This window comes from Pagrus pagrus (assembly GCF_965226575.1).
Source record: "Pagrus pagrus genome assembly, chromosome: 5".
Lineage (NCBI taxonomy): Eukaryota > Metazoa > Chordata > Actinopteri > Spariformes > Sparidae > Pagrus > Pagrus pagrus.
In genome coordinates, this window is record NC_140189.1 from 10,316,775 (window position 1) to 10,336,716 (window position 19,942).

Here is a 19,942-nt window from a genome sequence, read left to right on the forward strand (position 1 = left end):
TGAAGCTGCTTAGCAAATTTGTTGCAGACTTTCTTGTAACAGAGAATCTTTAGATTGCACTGATGCTAGTTTTCCAAAAGTTAAAGGAGCACTATGTGGTTTTGGAGAAGAGATTAAACTCCAAATTTTAATATTTAAAATACTTATGAGGAAATAATGCAAACTTTTTCCATAACTGAATAAACAAGCTGTTCTCAGAGGAAAATAAGGTCCCAGAACACTTTTTGAAGCTAGAAAGGTGGCAGGGTCTGCCACATATAAACAAAGTAAAACAGTATCAATTGTGTTGTCCTTTAAGGTCAGTTTGTTTATTCAGTTATGGAAACAAAGAGAGTTTGTTTATTTAGTTTGTTCAAGCAGAAAAAAAATCAGCCAATGAAGATCATTTCTTCAACAAAACTACAGAGTGCTCCTTTAAACGTAAAATTCCATCACCTCCACTGCATATTTCGGCAGATACCTTAAAGCGAGCCTATGTGACTTTGGGTAACCGAGTTCAGAAATGTTACTATACGTAGCATGATAGCAGAAGTAGACGAGCATTAAACTCAGGTTTATTTCTCTATTACATGAAATGTTTAGTAATTAAAACATCCATTTCTATTACAGTTTCACATTTAAAAACTCAGCTTAGTTGCTACTCTAGTGTGAGTGAGAAAGATTTGTTTGGCAGTGACCAAACCAGCCACCAATCAGATCCTGATTAATATGTTTCTAAAGCTTGATTGGTATGTGACCTTTTTCTAACAGAGCCCACCAGTAAAACCAGTGACATGAGCACAGAGAAAAAGAGAGGACATCATGGTAACTCTTCATTGTACAGGTCCGCAAATGTCACATAACATATTTGAAATTTTGTTTAAATTACCCTCAAAATATCACAATAATTACCTCAAAATGTATTGAAAACTATCCCAACATGATCTTATATTCTGTGATTTTCCAACAAGCAGTCAATAAATCACTGCTAATTTCTTTAATAAATGTCATAGTTAGCCACCATAACAATGATAATTACACACAAATACAACAACATAATCGAGAGATTCATTTCCCATTTGAAAACATTATGAAATTACCTATTGAGGCCTAACAATGCCTTCACACCACTGATGTCAGGTGTCACTCTTTATATTTTGAGACAAATAAACTTATAACAGAAAAAAAAATCATATTTTCAACCATTTAAATACCTGGGTATGTGCATGTGTCAGACACAGAGTCCGATTATTGAATTGGTGAAAATAAAAAATTGTCTTTAATTTACTGATCAGCAGAAGTTAGAAACTAATTGGAAGTTTCCTGGTAATAGTTTAAAGAAATTAGCAGAAATTTATGAACTGCTTGTTGGAAAAAAAAAAAAGTGGTATATTTTTATTAAATCATGTTTGAGTCATTTAAACATTTTTTTTTTAGGTCATTATTGTAATTGGCGGGGGTCATTTCAAATATGTTGCTTGGTGAATGCAACCTACTTACCATGACATTTTCAGACTTGTAAAATGAAATGTTGCCAACATCACTAGCGTTAAAAAAACAAAACCTGTGTTCATGTAGCATCTCCTCAATCCGAGGCTGGTGAAAAATCTGGGCTTAATTTGGGCTCACATAACCCAAACTCAAGGTGTTAAGCCCATCTATCTCAATTTTTACACAAAAGGTAAGTCACTATGAACTTCATCTCTTGCTTGTTTTTGTGACATAGAGCAGACACACATACAATCATGTCAGTTTAGGTGTTCTTGGGAAGAATTGGTCTTAAAAGACGACAGACATCATTGTTTAATCCCTCTTTATTTTGCAAAAACAAGACAAACAGTCATGTGTGAAACAGCCAGTCACTCACTTACATCCTACGCGAGACACGTGCCTTTGAGCACTAAGGACAGTGTCATTTTCTAAATCGTATTTCTTTAAAATAACTACCAACACTAAATTCAGTTCTTCCCTCAGCTCTGATCCATTTCAAAATAGCATATGTCAAGCTAAGAAAGACAGAAATTCAAAAGTAGAGGTAAAGAAAATCTGAAAGAGGGACTGAATGAAGACAGTACAACAGAGCTGTGGAAGCATTTCACACAGAGACCTTTCTTCAGACATACTGCAACATTTCCCAAACACACACACTTCATGTCACACCACTATCATGGACGTTCGTACTTGCTGCAAGCCTTTCAATTACAACCACACAGGACTGACTGCTAGAACAAAAAGCTCTCCAAAAGACAGAAGAGTGAAAGAACATGATTCTGTTTATGTATTCCCCTACCCACCTAACGACTTGTCCTGACAGATCCATGACACCGTCTGCGGTGACACGGCAAAACCAGTATCCCTTCTCTTTAACTCAGTATCATTGATGGGAAGGGATTTCCCACTTTGACCATGATTGAATATGGATTGTGCAAATGAGGTTACAACATACTATCAGGGTATTTATCACATTCACTGTGTATTCATTAGATTGTCTGCAAAAAGAGGAGGAACAAACTCACGTTAAAAAGGTAACAATGCTAAATCTATACAAGAAAACACCTGCTGCACCGCCCTCTATGGGTCTAAACATTCCCTATCTGGCCACGCCCCCATCATGATGTCACAGCTGGTGTTACCCAACAACCCTCAAGGGAAAATACCTGCTGGGACATCATCAACTGGAGTGTGGCCGAAAGTGAACCATGAGTTTTAACCCAAAGAGCGCAGTACAGCACTCTCTCTGTGTGTGTGTGTGTGTGTGTGTGTGTGTGTGTGTGTGTGTGTGTGTGTGTCTGTGTGTGTGTGTGTGTGTGTGTGTCTGTGTGTGTGTGTCTGTGTGTGTGTGTGTGTGTGTGTGTGTGTGTGAACATAAGGGGAAACAAGTGTCTGTAGTCTTAGAGCAGAAGGTGTCTTGGTGATCAAATTCTAAGAAGTAACAATGTGTTTGGTGAAGATAATGGCTCAGCAATTGAGTCGTTTGCTTAGGAGCTGTAACACTGCGATAGCATCAAGAGGAGGTCTGTAGTGTGATTTAAGAGACGAGAGAAAAAACTGAGGTAACAAGGTAACTACTGAGCCAGTGTGCTCAAAGTGTTTCTTCATAAAAGAGATAAACCAGAGCAACAGTTCAAGAGGAGCAGAGGAAGAACCTGAGTTCGGGTACTGTAAAGAATGCTGGTGACTCAAAAAGAGCCCTCGCTTCAGGAGATAATACTGTAGGTTCACATCACAAGTGGCTGGGCAGTGACTGGGTCGACAGGATGTGGGGAGGAGTACGGAGGATTCCACTGGAGTGATTTTCGAGGCAGTAAACAAGAAAAAATATGAGGTGAATGGCTCAGTTTGTCCACAACAGTAACAGGTTGTTACAAGAATGAGGCGGCTAAGAGATAAACCAGGGATGTGTTCAACTACTGACTGGGCTCAGTGAGGACTATGGAGTCAAGACATGGAAGTCAGAGTGGAGTGTCACAGTAATCGGGCTGTAGGGGCACCATGAATATGTTGGCATGATGGTCCCACACATTGTACACTAAGGTCATCTTACACTGGAACCACATATTAGTCCCTTGTGTCCTTTGGGGTGGGGTGGGGTGGGGGGGCAAGTGTAGGAGAAAGGCACATCCTCTTCTTCTGCAGGATAGAGTCATCATTCAGGAGCCATTTACTGTGATGAGGACAGAAATACATAGGTCAACAGTACTGTACACTGTATGAATTACATTGCATTTGTTTTCTACATTCCTACAGTGTATTTAAACCTGAAGTATAAGAACATGGACATGAAGGGTAGGTGTCAAATTCTATTCACAAGTACAGTGTCTCCACAGCCTTCTCTACCAGGGTACATTAGAGATAATAAAAGGCTCAGTACCTTAGTTGGAACTACTGCATTTGCATCCTAAGCAGACGTCGCCTACCCTGAATAGCAGAGTTTAAAATCCATGTTAGTTATTTTTAAAGTCCACACTGATGAAGACAAGCAGGGTGAAATCGTCTTTACAGATATCATACTGAAGCATCCTCACAATACAACTGGTGTCTTCAGTTCATTCCTAAAATACTGTTAAACTCTACAACTTCGTGTTGGGAGCTGTCTACCAAAATTGGCTTTTGACGATGACATCGTTAGTGGTGTGTCCCCCTCAGCAGTTGCACATTAGCATACTACTTTACTTGCTGCCGTTTGGACCCACTGGTCTCACCCAGCGCAGAGAACTGTCTCCCGTCACCATTGACATACATCCCTGTGCTGGGTTTAAAAGGGTCATTGTCTCTGCACCACATGTCTGTAACTTAGCTTTGTTCAGCCAGGTACAGTCGCAGTCAGAAGTTTTCATCCACTCAAAGAACATGTATATCATGGCAGTCTTCAGTTCCAATGATTTCTACAGCTCTCAGGTGTCAGTGTCCACAGCCAAGTGTGTTTTACATCAACATGAGCTGAGGCTGCCGTGTTGAAAGAAGCCCTTGCTCCAGACGCAGCACCTTAAAGCTCGGCTGAAGTTTGCTGCTGATCGCATGGACAAAGAAAAAACCTTCTGGAGGAAAACTCTGTGGTCACATGAAATAAAAACTGAGATGTTTGGCCACAATGAGCAGCAATATGTTTGGAGGAGAGAAGGTGAGGCCTTTAACCCCAAAACACCATACCTACTGTCAAGCATGGTGCTGGTAGTATTATGCTGGGGGGCTGTTTTGCTGCTCTAAAGAAAGTAAATGGAGAAGAAGGAGGATTATCTCCAAATCCTTCAGGAAAACCTAAAATCATCAGCCAGATGATTGGGTCTGAGGTGTAGTTGGGTGTTCAAACAGGACAGTGATTCCAAACACACATCAAACATGGTTAACCCTAACCCTAACACCACCAAGAACATGTGGACTGTGCTGAAGAAACAAGTTTCCACCTGGTTCAGGTGGAAATGACATTTAACCAAATATTAGAATTACTGTATGTATATTTTTGATCCAGCAGTTTTGTTCACATTTTCAGAAGACCTATAATAAATTCATTACTGAACCAAACTTCATGAATGTTTTTGTGACAAAGTAGATTGTGTTCCACTCATTCATCACAGAAACATTAGAGCTGTAGAAATCATTGGGACTGAAGACTGCCATATACATGTTCCTTATGAGTGGATGGAAACTTTTGACCGCGACTGTAGCTAGGAAGCTAAAATGCAAATAAGCGCATGAGGAGAGGAACACACCAACAGTGGCCTGCAGTAAAAAAACACAGCTGCCACCAATGTAACCCAACATCTTGGCTTCACCTAACTGAGCAGGTTTAATGAGAAAATAATACAAGGGACATGGAGAGTACATGGAATCTTAAATATTATCTGGTACCTCAGAAGCAGGAGCATTGTCATCTTCTGGAGCTGGGATGACTCTACCAGTCATGGGCCCTACTCCCAGAACCTTGGCCTGTTTATCCGCTTTAGGGGTTCCATCCAAAACCACAACAATGTACTCTCTCTTGGGACCTTCTGCTGGGGTCTCTGCAGGCACTGCAGCTGGTTTTTCCACCACAGGGCTGGCTACTTCTGCAATAGGGGCTGCTGCAACTTCGACAACTGTTGTGGCGACTGGTTCTTCAACTATAGCTGCGGTATCATCAGGTTCAACCGGTGCAGAGGCAACTTCAACAACTGGTTCATCGGCTTTTTCTACCACTGGTACAACTTCAACTGGTGCTGGAGCTTCAAGAACTGGTGCAGGTGTCTCTTCTACTGATGCAACCTCTACTGTTGCTGGGGCCTCTTCGACAACTGGTGCGGGCGCCTCCTCGACTACTGGTGCGGGCGCCTCTAAGACAACTGGTGCGGGCGCCTCCTCGACTACTGGTGCGGGCGCCTCTTCGACAACTAGTGCGGGCGCCTCCTCCACTACTGGTGCGGGCGCCTCCTCCACTACTGGTGCGGGCGCCTCTTCGACAACTGGTGCGGGCGCCTCTTCGACAACTGGTGCGGGCGCCTCTTCGACAACTGGTGCGGGCACCTCCTCGACAACTGGTGCGGGCGCCTCCTCGACAACTGGTGCGGGCGCCTCCTCGACTACTGGTGCGGGCGCCTCCTCGACTACTGGTGCGGGCGCCTCCTCGACTACTGGTGCGGGCGCCTCCTCGACTACTGGTGCGGGCGCATCTTCGACTACTGGTGCGGGCACATCTTCGACTACTGGTGTGGGAGCCTCTTCAACTGGTGCAACTTCCACTGGTGCAGCAGCTGCTTCTACTGGGGAAGGAGCCTCCTCTACTGGTGAAATTTCTTCAACAGGCATTGCCTCCAGTGATGCCGGGGACTCTTCGTCTTTGAGGTCTTCAACAATGGGTGTCGAGCATTCGTTTGCTTCAGCTATCTTCGGCACCTCTAGAGTAGAGGCAGCAGCCAGCAACACTGCAACACAAAGTCCAGCCATCCAAACATCACTAATATTCAAGTTATATTTTCCTACATTTAGTCTACACAACTTAAGGTGGTTAGATGACGTAACTTGTTGGTCATTTGTGAGACCGTTCTCGGGTTAGAGAATTTAGTGAAGCAAATCTGGTGGATTGTGACTACATGCAGGTGCAAAGATAACAGGCAGTAGTGGCAGAAGTTGAAGAGAGCAGTGCAACAAACCAATGAAGTACCTCCATATAAAAATAAAAAATATACACAGTCTACACACAACCTGTAACTGCTGCTACTGTAGCTGCAAGTTAGCTTTGCTAGCCTAGCAGACACTGCTTGGAGCACTGCTGGTAAGTGTTGTGTTCACACCGCTATCACTGCAGCTTTGGACCACTGGGAGGAAGTCTTTAGGTGCAGAGCCGGAGTGTGACTGACTTTAAGCCACTGGCTACAGTTTCACTAAATAAAAGGCTGCAGACAGACGCAGAGCTGGACTTGTTGCTGATGAATAGTGAGTGATATTAGCTGGGTATATGTTACAGCTATATGTCTTGTGTTGTTGATGTTTGGCTGTTAGCAAAGTTGTCAACGCCCTAGTTTTTGATCAAACGCCAAGTCAGCCCTTTTCAACAGAGCTTTAGCTGTTAGCATGTTACAGCCAGGTGTTACTGTTTCTGGTTCAGATTATGTTAGCTTAGCGTGCTCTTACTGTTCTGAGTTGTGTGCAACACTTGTACAAACTATGACTCCAGCATGGCAAAAAACACCTGAGCATGCATGTTTACTTCAACACATACTGTATGTTTTGAAAACATAACATTGTTATGACGTGCTGAGTTGTGTTTTTAGTTAGCAGCTAACGTTACATTACATCTGACAAAGTTACAGAAACCTGGGATTTGTGTTTATGATAGTTGTGTTGCACTCAGGCAGTGGGGGAGCCAAATCATGCAAAATACGAATTTCTACATAATGTTGCTTTAAAGAAGCGTCTTCGAGACAGGATGTACTGGTTACATTTTATAGTTGTAGATGTAGCTATAACATGCAAATACACCCTTTTGAAGTAAATCACCGAGCAAACAGAGGGGTTGTGTCTTGATGAATGCAGAAGTGCATTTGTGATACACATAGCAGCAAAGCAGAGTCGAATGCAGAAAGTAGTGAGGAGATGGTGAAAATACTCTCTTAATAATAAATGAAAAGATCATGCTTGTGTCGGTTAGTTCACTTCAAAAAAATCCCTCACATATTGAATTTACTAATGTTATTTACAGAAAAATTGATTTGTGGTTCTCTGAAGACAAAATAAGCGCTGAAATGTAATTGTTGAACTGGAATGAATGGATAGAAAAGTCCTTATTTTAAGGCTCCAATACAAATGACTGCAATAACACCAATTCAGACAAATTAAAGACGGCAGTAAACCTTTCCAGTTTGAGAAAAGCTTTATTGTATGGCTCGATGAATTACCGCTAATTGTTCACAGTGCTCGTTATCCAGTTATAAGCAAAATAAAAATATGATCACATGGTTTGAATCACTAAATAGTCTCATTATGTCTTTGACATTTACTCCGACTGTACGATTTCTGACAGATTCACATTACACTTGAGGACACTAACACACTGCAGCAGTTACAGGGTTTGTACACAATCTCAGAACCATCTCATCTTACTGAAGGATATACACAACTGTACCACAGTTTAAGGATAAACAGGCATCTACCTGCTCTGTGATAACTGGCAAAGTGTTACAACATTACAGAGGTTTGTATCAAGGTAATACAGCGTTTATCAAATCTCATCGAATAGCATTAGGGCCTTCATAACAAAGCGATACCAACGATATGACAGCATTTGAGGGGTGCTCCTGCTTGTTCTCTTGTAATGTCGCTTTTCTTGTGTGTGGTTGGTTGAACCAGATTTAATACGGCTTGTGGTATTCTCATGGGGGAATAAACAGGGTTCAGTGCCATTTACTGTTCGATATCAGGGCCTATCATGCATACATGATGTTTGTACTGAGAGTGATCACATTTATTTCACCCATAACTGCCAATGAGCGTCACATAAAGACCTCACTGTGGAAATGCCTCACTGTGGTGTGCAGCTGGAAATCAAGAGGAACCCGCTGCCTCCCTCGTTTTTAAACATGATAACCTGAACGAATATAGACATCATACAAAGTAATCTACTCTGCGCTCCAGAAAAATCTTATGTCCTCTTTGCGTGAAGAAATGCACACAATGCTGCCCCCTATACCCGCTCCAATAAATAAAAGGGAAAATATACAGCTCTAGGAAGACAGAAGAGAACGGTCAGTAAGAGGTGAACCAGGCACCCGAGGAGAAGCAGCTAACCTCTAGTGGTTCTAGACAGTGACTGGAAGTTACCAGTTTTGTTGTTCCCAGTGTTGTGAGGGAGGAAAATGACCTACTGTCACCAACCCTTTAGTTAAGGTAGTTAAGAGATAGTCAAGTGTGCGTCTGGTAGTGTGTGTGTGTGTGTGTCTCCCTGTGGTGAATGTGTGGAACCTCAGGCGTCGGAGGCAGCTGCCTCCTCCTCCTCAGAGGAAGAAGTCGTACCGTTGCTTTCGGGCTCCTCGGCAGCAACAGCTGGCGGTTCTGCAATGGCCTCGGCAGCCTCTTCAACAGCTTCAGCCACTTGGACCACTTCTTCTGCCACCGCCTCCACTTCCTGCGCGGTCTCAGCAACGATCTCAGCCACCTCCGCAACGGCCTCGGCAGCCTCTTCTACGACCTCGGCGACTGCCTCCACTACAGTGTCTGCCTCGCCGTCAGCAGCTGCAGGGGCCTCCTCTTCGACAGCTTCAGCCTCTTCACTGGTCTCCTCAGCTGCTGCCTCCTCCTCAGCTGCTGCCTCCTCCTCCTCCTCACCTGGAACACAAGAACCAGGTGGACAGTTTCAGCCACAGCATTGGTTTGACTGACAGGACATAAACATTCTGTTGTCTTCTACACTGAGCAGCCAGTAGTCTTGATGTTCACTCTACAAACCCCCCCGCCTCCCAGCCAAACTACAGTTTTCACTGGTACAGACACATGGAGTTTGAAAAGCTGCATGTAAGAAGATCAACAAGGCAAAACATCTCTTCTCAAATGTCATATATTTTGATTAAATATTTATGATTCATGATTCATATACTATCAGTAGCTGGGTTTCCATCCAAGGTGTGAGACGGACAACGACGAGAGAAAAGAGTTGAAAATCTTTCAGGATACCAATAAAGCTCGACAGTAGTAGGGCTGTCACTTACTGAATTACATTTTCGCAGTCAGTGGAAAAAAATTGTGCACACTGAACAGCAGTGTAGTAAGAGAGCTGACAGTGTAATGTACTTTGGTGTTAGCTGGGCTAAAGCACAGTGAGTTCCAGACCTATAAACGCTGACGCTTGACCCTGACTTGCTGAGCAAGTTTCCCCACTGGCTGTTTACCTTGTGAGGCAAGCTGAGATTCTTTGCTGCATTTTAAAAATCCAACAGCCTGACAGTATTGGAGGGCAAAAAATCTGAAATAATTTATGGCACTGTTAGTTGATTAGGTTAAAAAAAGTGACTGCTCTAAAACGTTTCTGAACGTCTCCGATTTGAGACGGCGAGTGGTTGCTGCCAACGCCTCCACTGTTTTCGACGTAGATGGGACAGCAGCAGCACTGTCCTGGGCCATACTTTGGATATTATGATGGCTCAATGTTTTCAACTTGCTTGGAAAGTCAGACTCAAGTGAGTCTGACAGTTGGATGGAAACACAGCTACCAAGAGCTGATCATATTCTTAGCAGGTCGATTGGGAAATGCTTCTCCTAGACATGCCAGTCCAAACCTTACCGCTGCCTCAGTGAATACGTCACCTGAAAATCGCAGAGGCGTCAACTTTACTACACCGTGTGCATGCAAACTCAAAGACAGGGAGGGGCATGAAAGAGACGAGAGGGAGGGAGGGAGGGGAAGAGGAGGGAGAGGAGTGCAGGGTTAGGTGGAGGGTAGAGGGGGTGAAGTTGAATCTTGGTTCTTACCATCCGATTAACAAGCTATCAGTTATCTGGAAGTCTGAAAGTCTGAAAGTCAGTCTGACAGTGAGACAGACACCGAGACAGCCCAGGGGGTTGTGCGTCTTTAATTTTAAACTCAGGAACATCTTCACCATTCTACATTTACCATTAACAAGAACATACCAAGCTGTGGGAGACAGGGACCAGCTTTGACTCTGACGCTTAACACATGATCACTGACTATTGGGAGTGATAGTAGCTGGAGCCAATTCAAAACACTTTCCTGCTGCAAATGAGACCAAAAAAACGTAATAATCAAAACAAATAATCTGATTTAAGCTGCTAAATCTATAATCAGCATTATTTCACCTGAAAATAGCTTGAAAATGTTTAATAAGTTCTGAACCACTGATCCTATCCATGTGCATCATAAACTCATGTAAAACTTAGCTTTTCAGTGCTACACATACTAATAAACTGATGAGTAAACATGCACTCAGGCACCGAGATTTAGCACCGATTAGTTTATGATGAATTGCTACTCTAAAGTATTGCATTAGGGACGGCCCAGCTGCAGCTGTCACCGCCGTTTTAAATGTAAAAGGTGGCTACACCAGCTAACAGAGCCCTGTGGACAATGCTAATGGATTACTATCACTCACAACAGTGCATGCCAGTGCGTTAGCAATTACAGCTCTGCACAGCAGTTGGCCGACTGGCTAATGTCCCACAAAAACAGAGTTGATTTTTTTAACATTCATAACCAAACATGATACAGTACATTGACAAAACTGGATCGTGGATACTGTTGTCAAGTCCATTAATCCTCTTCACAGATTTACACATTAACATTTAGCAGCAAGAGGCAAAAAAACAAAACGCAGAAAGGAGCACCGGATCAATATCCTTCACAGTACTGTCCAGAGGTTTTAGGCTCAGAAGAGGACTCGTTTTCTTTCTTTCTTAGCAGAACAGGGAAGGAGGAGAGAGGGGTTTTGTTTTCCTGTTCAGATCCAAAGAGTCCAGTTCTAGGACGAATATCCATGCGGCCACAGAGGACCTTAGCTTTACCATTACACTGAAAAGAGTAAAGACACAGAGAGTTAGAGATAAGGGAAGAAAAGATTTAGCTCTTTAAAAAAGCCACGTTCAGTTTACACAATAAAGTCAATCTACATTCAACCAGTCGCACAAAGATGGTAATGGGCTGCTAGCGAGATGCACTGCTAATGCTAATGAAGAAAGCCGTATGAGAAGAAGCCTTAGTCATGAGGAAGTTATGACAACGTCACTAGTTCGTCCGACTTGAAGCGGACATGTCTTCAACAGTCTGGAAGAATTGAAAGCCTAGCCTACTTGTGCTAATGTGAAGGACACAGTGAAGAGTGGGAGGGAGAGAGAGGACGGACTGATCTGGTGACCAAGCCTTTGGGCCAGAAGGGTAAAGTGAGGAGAGGTGAGAGAGGTCGCACAGGAGGACATGTGTCAAAATTGTATTGGCCACATTGTGAGAGGGTGTTTGTCGACATGTTGGTTCATTCCTCGGGGAGGCATGCATGGATCTTGATGAACTGCATTGGTCTGTGTTAGATGTGACAACTGTCTGCTGTTGCAATCACATTATTTCCATTTAGGTGTAGCTGTCGTCATTTCTGTGTACAACACTTGGTTAATTTCCTTCCCACGGTCTAATCTTTGTGCAACAAGTGCTAAAAACATTCAGTGATTGGTGGGATCATGAGCGTTCATTGCAAGTGGAATTATTACAAGCACAGTCGAGCCCACGCCAACATTTCTTTGACCTCAGGTCAACATTTAGGTGAAGCAGTCAGAAAGTTCTCAAGCAGTGACAATGAATGATGTGATGACACAACTCACCCTCTTCATCGTCCGCCTCTGCAAGCAAACACAAACATCAGTGTAAGTTTCACATAGAAACAAGCTGCAGCAACAGTAGCTGCTCAGCTGTTGAGCAGTAAAGAAATGTCTGGAAAAACTAACAAATCAACTTTCTCAACTCTGGTAGAGGTTATAGCATCAGGAGGCAACCGCCATTCCGACATAACGCCATTCCGACATTAGGCCCTAATTGTCTGAATGGCAACACTTAAACCTTTAATGAAACATCCCATCATTCCGACATTTTTTGCCTCCTAAGGTCGGAATGGTGGTATTTCTTTCTTTCTTTCATCTTTTAAAAGGGTTAGGGTTATGTGTTGCGGATAATGGTGAAACTTTGTCGGAATGCCGGGACGTTCGCATGTCGGAATGGCGGTATGTCGGACTTTTGGGATGTCGGAATGTTGGGATGTCGGAATGCCAGCATGTAACCTATAGCATCAGGGACAGCTACTCGTTACTGTTGTTTACTCCAACAGTTAACCTGTTACTGCCTTAGAACAGTGCTTTTAATACATATTTGAAACCCGACTCTGAACACTCTTCTTCCTCTGCATTTGTGACTGTACACAGTGATGGGATCTGTTCACTGCAGTGTGTTTGTTTTATTCATACTGGTCAGACTGGTTCAAGTCTACTAATGTTCCCTGTCTACAACCGAACACGGGCTGTTGAGAGTGTGCTAGCCACAACAAAGTAAGAGCCAACTATCAGTGATGACACACAGATAATATTCAAACATAATACACAGTCGCGTGTGCTGCAGAGATGTTTATGTTGAGAGGAAATGAGATTGTATAAGAGGGGGGGGGGCCTGCTGTACAGTCTGACTGCACTGAAGGCTTCTCTCTAAAGCATCGTCAACTTCAGGAGTCAGTCTCACACGCATGGTTCTATAATAAACAAGCAGGACAGCAGTGTGTGTGTGTGTGTGTGTGTGTGTGTGTGTGTGTGTGTGTGTGTGTGTGTCTCTCTAAGCTGCTGAGACAACTCTACCAACAGACTGAGTCTCTACATTGGTGGCGTTCCCTCACTGCTGAAATAAGCAGGGGATAATCTGGGACTGTCCCACAATCCTTTGCTTAGGGTGAACTCAATCATTTCACTCAAAGTGAGGCCGAGGCTGGACAGATATGAAACTGTTCAATTCATTCAAATGATTTTAGTTTTCATGTCTGTTGGCTCTGGTTTCAGCACCAGGAGCTGTCCACAGTACGAGCCATCAGGCTTCACACAGTGCAGAGCCAGGCCCAGCACTGTGCTGTTCTCCACGTGGGGTGTTTCATTATTAGGTGGTCAGTTTGTGTCATTGTGATGTCACCTGGCAGTGGATTTACCTTGTTGTGTCTTACAGTTTCAGAATCATCCAACAAAGCTACAATTTCTAAGTTCTTATAAATAACTACAGTCCAGACTTAGCCAACACATTGCTGTTTGCCAACCCCTTTGCTAAATGGTTTAATAAAAAGATCTTCACACAACTAGAGATGACTCCACAGCACCTTTTCATTTCTACTACCACAGCACAGAGACAAAATGAGTTTGCTCAGACATGGACAATGTCAAATATTAATCTAGTCAGTAATGAATCTAAATTAATGCAAGACTTAAAACAATGGCAAAGGACACATGTCAGCTGTATATATAACATGCGTCAGGACAGCTGTTCCAAAACACATTGAAGCCAATAGTGCCATCACTGGGTCCATTTGCATTTTGCTGAGGTGTTTGGTCTGTTTGTCTGTCAGAGGGTTTGCCGAATGACGAAGCTTCTATGTTCTTATGCTACTTGCATGCTGGTCCTACTAGTGATTGTTTGTCCTCATCAACTGATGAAAAATAACAGAAAACACCCAGGATGAGCAGATCATTGCTGTGTTTTAAACAGTCCGAACCGAAGTGAAGGATTGGTTATAGATTTAGTTAGCCTTTTAGCTTCAACTCAATATAACCTGTCAAAGTGGAAGTGGAGCTAAAATAAAATGGAGCCATCAGAACCAAATCCTACTTGGATTGTACTGACACAGCAAGAACAAGTGAGCAAAGTTTTATTGAGAACCACTTTTACATTGACATGAGCAGGCCAGTGATCAGCCTATGGCAAAGTGGGTGAAAACTGCAAGTGTCAGGTGAGGAGGAATACTTACTCTTGTATGGCCATGGTCGAGGTACCCACTCTGTCTTGGGTCTGGCATTGATTTCTGCAATGCGATCATTGAACCTGGCGCTGTCTGTGGACACAGTGCTGACCGCCTGTGGACAGAGGAGCAAGTCTCAGACTGATATTTCTGTTTAGATCTCAACCCTCAATTAAAAAGATTCACATTCCACATACGTCGTTAATCTACAGGAGGATGATGATGATCTTATGGCCACTGTGAAAAATTGAGCTTAGACTTTTTTCAGAACTACTTTCAACTTTCATGTTCAGTTACTGCTGCTGAAAACACCTTTCCTGTAATGTTGCTTCATAATAAAAGCTTTTAAATGACTTAATAACAGGGGGCTTTTATTGTGAAAAAGTTATTACTAATAACTTTTTCACAATAAAAGCACTAATAACTTATTAGTATACTGCAACTGAATTGGGACAAGCTTCGCAGCGATAGGGGGAGGTGGAAGGCCACGTTTAGTGGCAGAATGTCACAACAACACCTTTAAAGTCAGTTTTTATTTTTTACAGTGGCCTTAATACCATCTTGTGTAAATCAGAGAATATGTCAGAGCTGCTGACCTCACATTGCATCTGTTAGTGTCAAATGTGTTGAAGCTGAAAAGGTGAACTTTTAGAAACAATATAACTTACGTATGTCACAGCACCAACAAAGGCTCCACCACACAGCAGGGCGTAGACTATGTTCTCCCCAGACCCACCAGGAACTGATGACATCTGCCGCCGCTGAACAACTGGAAAAGGGTTTAAAGGGACACACATTAGACTGTTTGATAACTCTTAAGATTTTCCTAATAGAGCCGTTAGAGGAGGTCCTTTCAGTGACAGATCACAAATGGAACAAAAGGGTGCTAAATCTAAATTAACCATGCAGTCCCCTGAACTGCTTTGCCTCCGTGTCCCCACTGCTGATGACCCTGGACAGACCCTCGTGGCTTTGAAAAGCTCCTTCAGGACAGGAATAATGTGCAGCACGAACCCATAAGCCTCGGCTCTCGGTGAGAAAGGGATTGGTGAGAGAGCACCCTAAGGCGCTCTCGGGCTCATGATGCCTCCTACTCTGATTGGATTTAGTGCCATAGATTTAGATTGCCAAAAATAAGCCTGTCAGCACTTGTTTGGCGCCTGCAAGGTACTTCACTAATTCACACCCTTTGAGAAGAGACACAGTTTGGTCTTGGTCTGTTATGTTAATTATGTTAATTATGTCACTTTTGTGCTGTGATTTCAGGTGACAAAGTGGTTGACGGAAAATTTTAATCAAGTAGTCCCAGAGTTTGTCCCAGCGCTTTCTTTGCAGACGGAACATTTAGCACGACGAAGAAAAACGCAGGCGAGCAGGCTTTGTTTACTATCAAAAACCAGAGTCAACACCTCCTCCCATACTGCTTACATCGGCTCTCACTTAAAACCTCTGCAAACACCACAGATCCAACAAACCCAACGTGGAGCTCAACGCTTTGACACAGACAGCACTGAGCCGGGCCGTGTCTTTTTGTACGCCTCGCTCTTAACTGGACTTACTGCTGGTGCTTTGTTGTTAGCTCCGCCGAGGAGGTGATGTTTTCACCTGATGTCTGATGGTTCATCAGTGTGTCAGCAGGATTACACAAAAACTACTGAACAGATCTCTAACCCTTGGATGGAGGATGGGTCTCAGCCCAGAACTGAGCCCATTAACTTGCTGCGTGGATCCACATAAAGGGACCGATGCAGGAATTTGTTCTCATTTTCTTTAACATTGTGAGATTTGTCAACATTTTGGTTAATTCCTCAGGGAATATGGATCTTGATGAATAACATCAGGTGTGTTTAGGCGGCTGGTATCTGAGTGAGTACAATTGGAACCTAAACAAAAATCCAGATCCAGCAGATTGATATGGGTTTTATTTGAAGTGGGTCAGGCTGTCAGGAAGTTATCCAGTATGCAGGGCTCCGACGCGACCCCCCACCACCCTGTTATTTACACCGGTTAATCGGCTCAAGTGGACGTATGGGTTGGTGGGGGATAAGGTGGTGAAATTCATGAGCGGCAGAGGGGGAGGCAGGTCAACAGGTCACAGGATTACAGCATGATACCCTGCTCTGGTTAACGGGCCCACTGAGGGAAAGAAGGGCTGCTGGAGTCTGATCTCTGGACGGATGTTTGCTGCACAGTGGACATCACTGTGAGGTAATCTCTTTACTGGCCCCCAGCAGAGCCTGGCAGGAGGCACAACCTCCGTGAGAGGGCATGTCACGCTGCCATCTTTTTATAGTCTCAGGGCTTTTCTGAAGCAGGCAGCTGAAGAGGAGACGGTCCTATGATGTGGAGCTCTGAATGGCTGCTACACCTGAACTCGCTGAGCCAGTCAGGTGGATGTCCTCTTTGGACAGGGCCTTCACCCTGAGGCACGCTGTTAGCTGCACGGACAGACTGGAGGTCACATCTGCTCCAGTGCAGCGCTGACGTAACGCTAGCTTCCCGTTAGCCTACAGGAGGCTAACGGGGCTGTTAGCACACACAGACACCTTTCTGCTGACTGAGTGACGGTATGTAGTGATGACGAAGACTCTGTCCTTCATCATCATCATCATCATCATCATCATCAGGCTGCCTCCACACGCCGACAGTGTCCATGTGTCACTTCATCGTGATGAAGAGGAGCTGCGGGACCCGACCGGCGCCAGCTCACAGCAGCCGTGGATGTATGCCCTCTATACATTTCTCACACGCACGCGCACACGCTGACAGTCAGACTGACAGACAGACAGACAGACACACACACACACACACACACACAGACAGGCCACGTGACTGACAGCAGCCACCATGTTTCCGCGGCCTGGTGAAGGTCACAGTCTAATGTATACATGCTGTACATTGACGTTAACAGCAGAGGACGCTTCACCTTCAGAGAGAGGCCACCTCGCCGCGGCTGCCTCCCTCGTGTCTTATAAAGGAGCTGCTGGGCCTCCGTTACACTGGCTTCAAATGTAACGCGTTCCGTTTGTAAAGTAACGTATGGAGGGGAGGCTGGGCAGGCTCCACGCTGTGGTGTCCGCTCTGCTCCACCCTCGGGAGACACCGCACCGTGTCTCCACAGGCAGCCGCCTCATGTTCAGCCTGCCCGCACGGTGAAACCACAACCAGCTCCTGCCCCAACTTCAGCCAGAGCAGCCAGCTGACCTTCACATCACACGGGCAGCCATTACCACGCTCCTGCACGCAGCCGGGCTGACATGAGAACAGCGTGTACTATCGCAGCGGGCACGGAGGAAAACGTCACCAGGCAGATATCGTGGAAAACACACACACAATACGTAGTTTTCCCCTCGTTTTAAAGGTATTTTTCCTGGCTCGTGAAACTCACCATCCCGGGGCAACCTGTAGGCTGCTCTCCGTGCCAAAGGCCCACACCTCTGCCAGGCTGCTCTGCAGGAAAACATCGCTGCTCTCCGGGATAGGACGAGGCTGCTGCAGCTTCAGCACACGCTGGATGAATGGCTGCTGGCTGCTGGAGGGACGGGAGGAGGCGGAGGACAGACCTGCCCTCTGTGGCGGTATGGAGGCTGCTTAGTGCCACACAGCGGCAGGAGGATGACTGTATGAGGAGTCGTTAGCACCCTAGAAGAGAAGGAGGGGACATCTAAGAGAACATGTTTCAATATACATAATATTTAATTTGTTACAAAGTAATCCTTTAGAGTCAGTGTCGGGCAAGCTACTTTCAAAATGCAACACATTACATATTACTTATTACCTTCATTTTAAAGTAATATAGTTACAATATTACTGTCTGCATAGAGCAATACATTACTTATTACACTACTTTTTAGTTACTTTCAACAAAATGCCCAAATAACCTATAGAACAATTAAACAGCCTGGATCTGTTTAAATAAAGGACTGTCCTTGGACACAGGGGTGAGCAGACAGACAGAGGATCACAGTCTGATATATTATGAGATAGGAATAAATAGTTTTAATTGTAGGCTCAGTCATATGAACCACAACAGACCTATACCTTCTGTAATGTAGCCTATAATGACATGACGAGACATTATCTCTTCTATACAGAACAAGGACTGCATGGACATATGTGATTCAACACTGTAAATTAAAGTGCGCTCGGAGGATTAGGCTTCATCATTAGGCTACGAAATACGCCTCATTTCAGTCACACAGAGACTGAACAAAAAGGGGGTTTACCGCCATTTTTGGTAACTCTAAAAAACTCTAACGTCTTACTTTTTTTCAGTAGATAAAGAAGTAACAAGTTACTTTTTTAATGGCAGTGATCTTGTAATGTGATGAGTTACGTCACCCAACACTGTTCATTAGGTCGCCTGTTGCTACTTTCAGGACAGGGAAGTGAGCTGCTGGGACTACATTCAAGATGAGTAAAACTTTAACACATGACCTCATCTGTCAACGTTAGTGCTTCAGTCACATCATATAGATTTAACGCAGTAGTGATGGTTGTTTAATGGTGCATACACCAACAATGAAGCCAGCTTGACAGCAGGAGCGTTAGTGTTACTCATACAGTGTTCACAACGAACGGTATTTAATGTGTTATTAGGCTATAACTAACCAAAACTGTGGTTTTGTCTAATTTCTGAGGCAGTTAGGACAGGATTCAGGATTCTGGACAACTACTTGTTGTCTACTACTACTTGTATTGATTTTTTCGTGTCATCTGGTCGTCCTTAGTAAAGTACATTTCCCCTCCAGCTCCAGTCAGCAGTCAACATTACAGAACATAAACACCTGACAATGGAGGTCACCTCCGCGGATCACTGCAGCAGTCAGGGTTGATAAACAGGAGTGAAGATAAATCCACTTTTAATCCCGAAAGTTAAAATGTAATCTCTGAGTTCTCCTCTTAAACGGCTCCGGATCAGAGCAGAATCTGATGCGACTCCAGGTGTTTATTCCTCCAGAAGGTCTGGATCTGCACTGACTCTCTAGCCGGCTGTGAGCAGCTTCAGCAGCTGTGACCCCCTCCTGCCCACATACGTGAGCCGTGGGGAAGAAACTGTTCTTGCAGCATGAGGTTTTGGTCTCGACAGACTGCAGCCTCTTGTTGGAGCAGAATGAAGCGATTTGATTGGCTGTATGAAGACAAGTTCTCCATCTAAACAAACGTAGAGCAACTGATATTCCCACAAATGAATGTAAATTAAGCCAAAATAAAGAAATCATACATTGCTCCCTAGATTTTTCTGAGAACACAGATCATGTGATTTTAGCATACAAGCCCTGCTCAAGCACACACCTTGCTGTTTAATGAAAAAATACTTTGAAGAAACACCATGTGAACACATCTGCTGGAGTGCTCTATTGAAACGTGATGGTGTACACCTTTAACAATGTTAAATAATAAAATACAATGTGAGCATGGTCATACCGGAGCCTCTAAATCCACTTTACGTTCTCAAAGAGGCTCAGAATTCATGAGTAGATTTGTGGAAATCATCATCAGCCCTCCTCAAA

General features: G+C 44.0%; 1 protein-coding gene across 2 annotated transcripts; it reads right to left on the reverse strand.

Moving 5' to 3' along the window:
- Positions 1-1,775: 1,775 nt before the first annotated feature.
- mgarpa (mitochondria localized glutamic acid rich protein a) lies at positions 1,776-18,002 on the reverse strand. Of its 2 annotated transcripts, XM_084352266.1 has the most exons (8): positions 17,818-18,002; positions 15,098-15,198; positions 14,439-14,544; positions 12,271-12,288; positions 8,965-9,276; positions 5,329-6,377; positions 3,851-3,897; positions 1,776-3,643 (listed from the first exon to the last, which is right to left on the reverse strand). In XM_084352266.1, exons 1-7 carry the CDS (start codon positions 17,891-17,893, stop codon positions 3,862-3,864), a joined length of 1,698 nt encoding a protein of 565 aa, XP_084208392.1. In that variant the 5' UTR covers positions 17,894-18,002; the 3' UTR covers positions 1,776-3,643; positions 3,851-3,861. The 2 variants fall into 2 exon arrangements, with proteins under 2 accessions (XP_084208392.1, XP_084208393.1); XM_084352267.1 differs by lacking the exon at positions 3,851-3,897.
- Between the last annotated feature and the right edge of the window lie 1,940 nt (positions 18,003-19,942).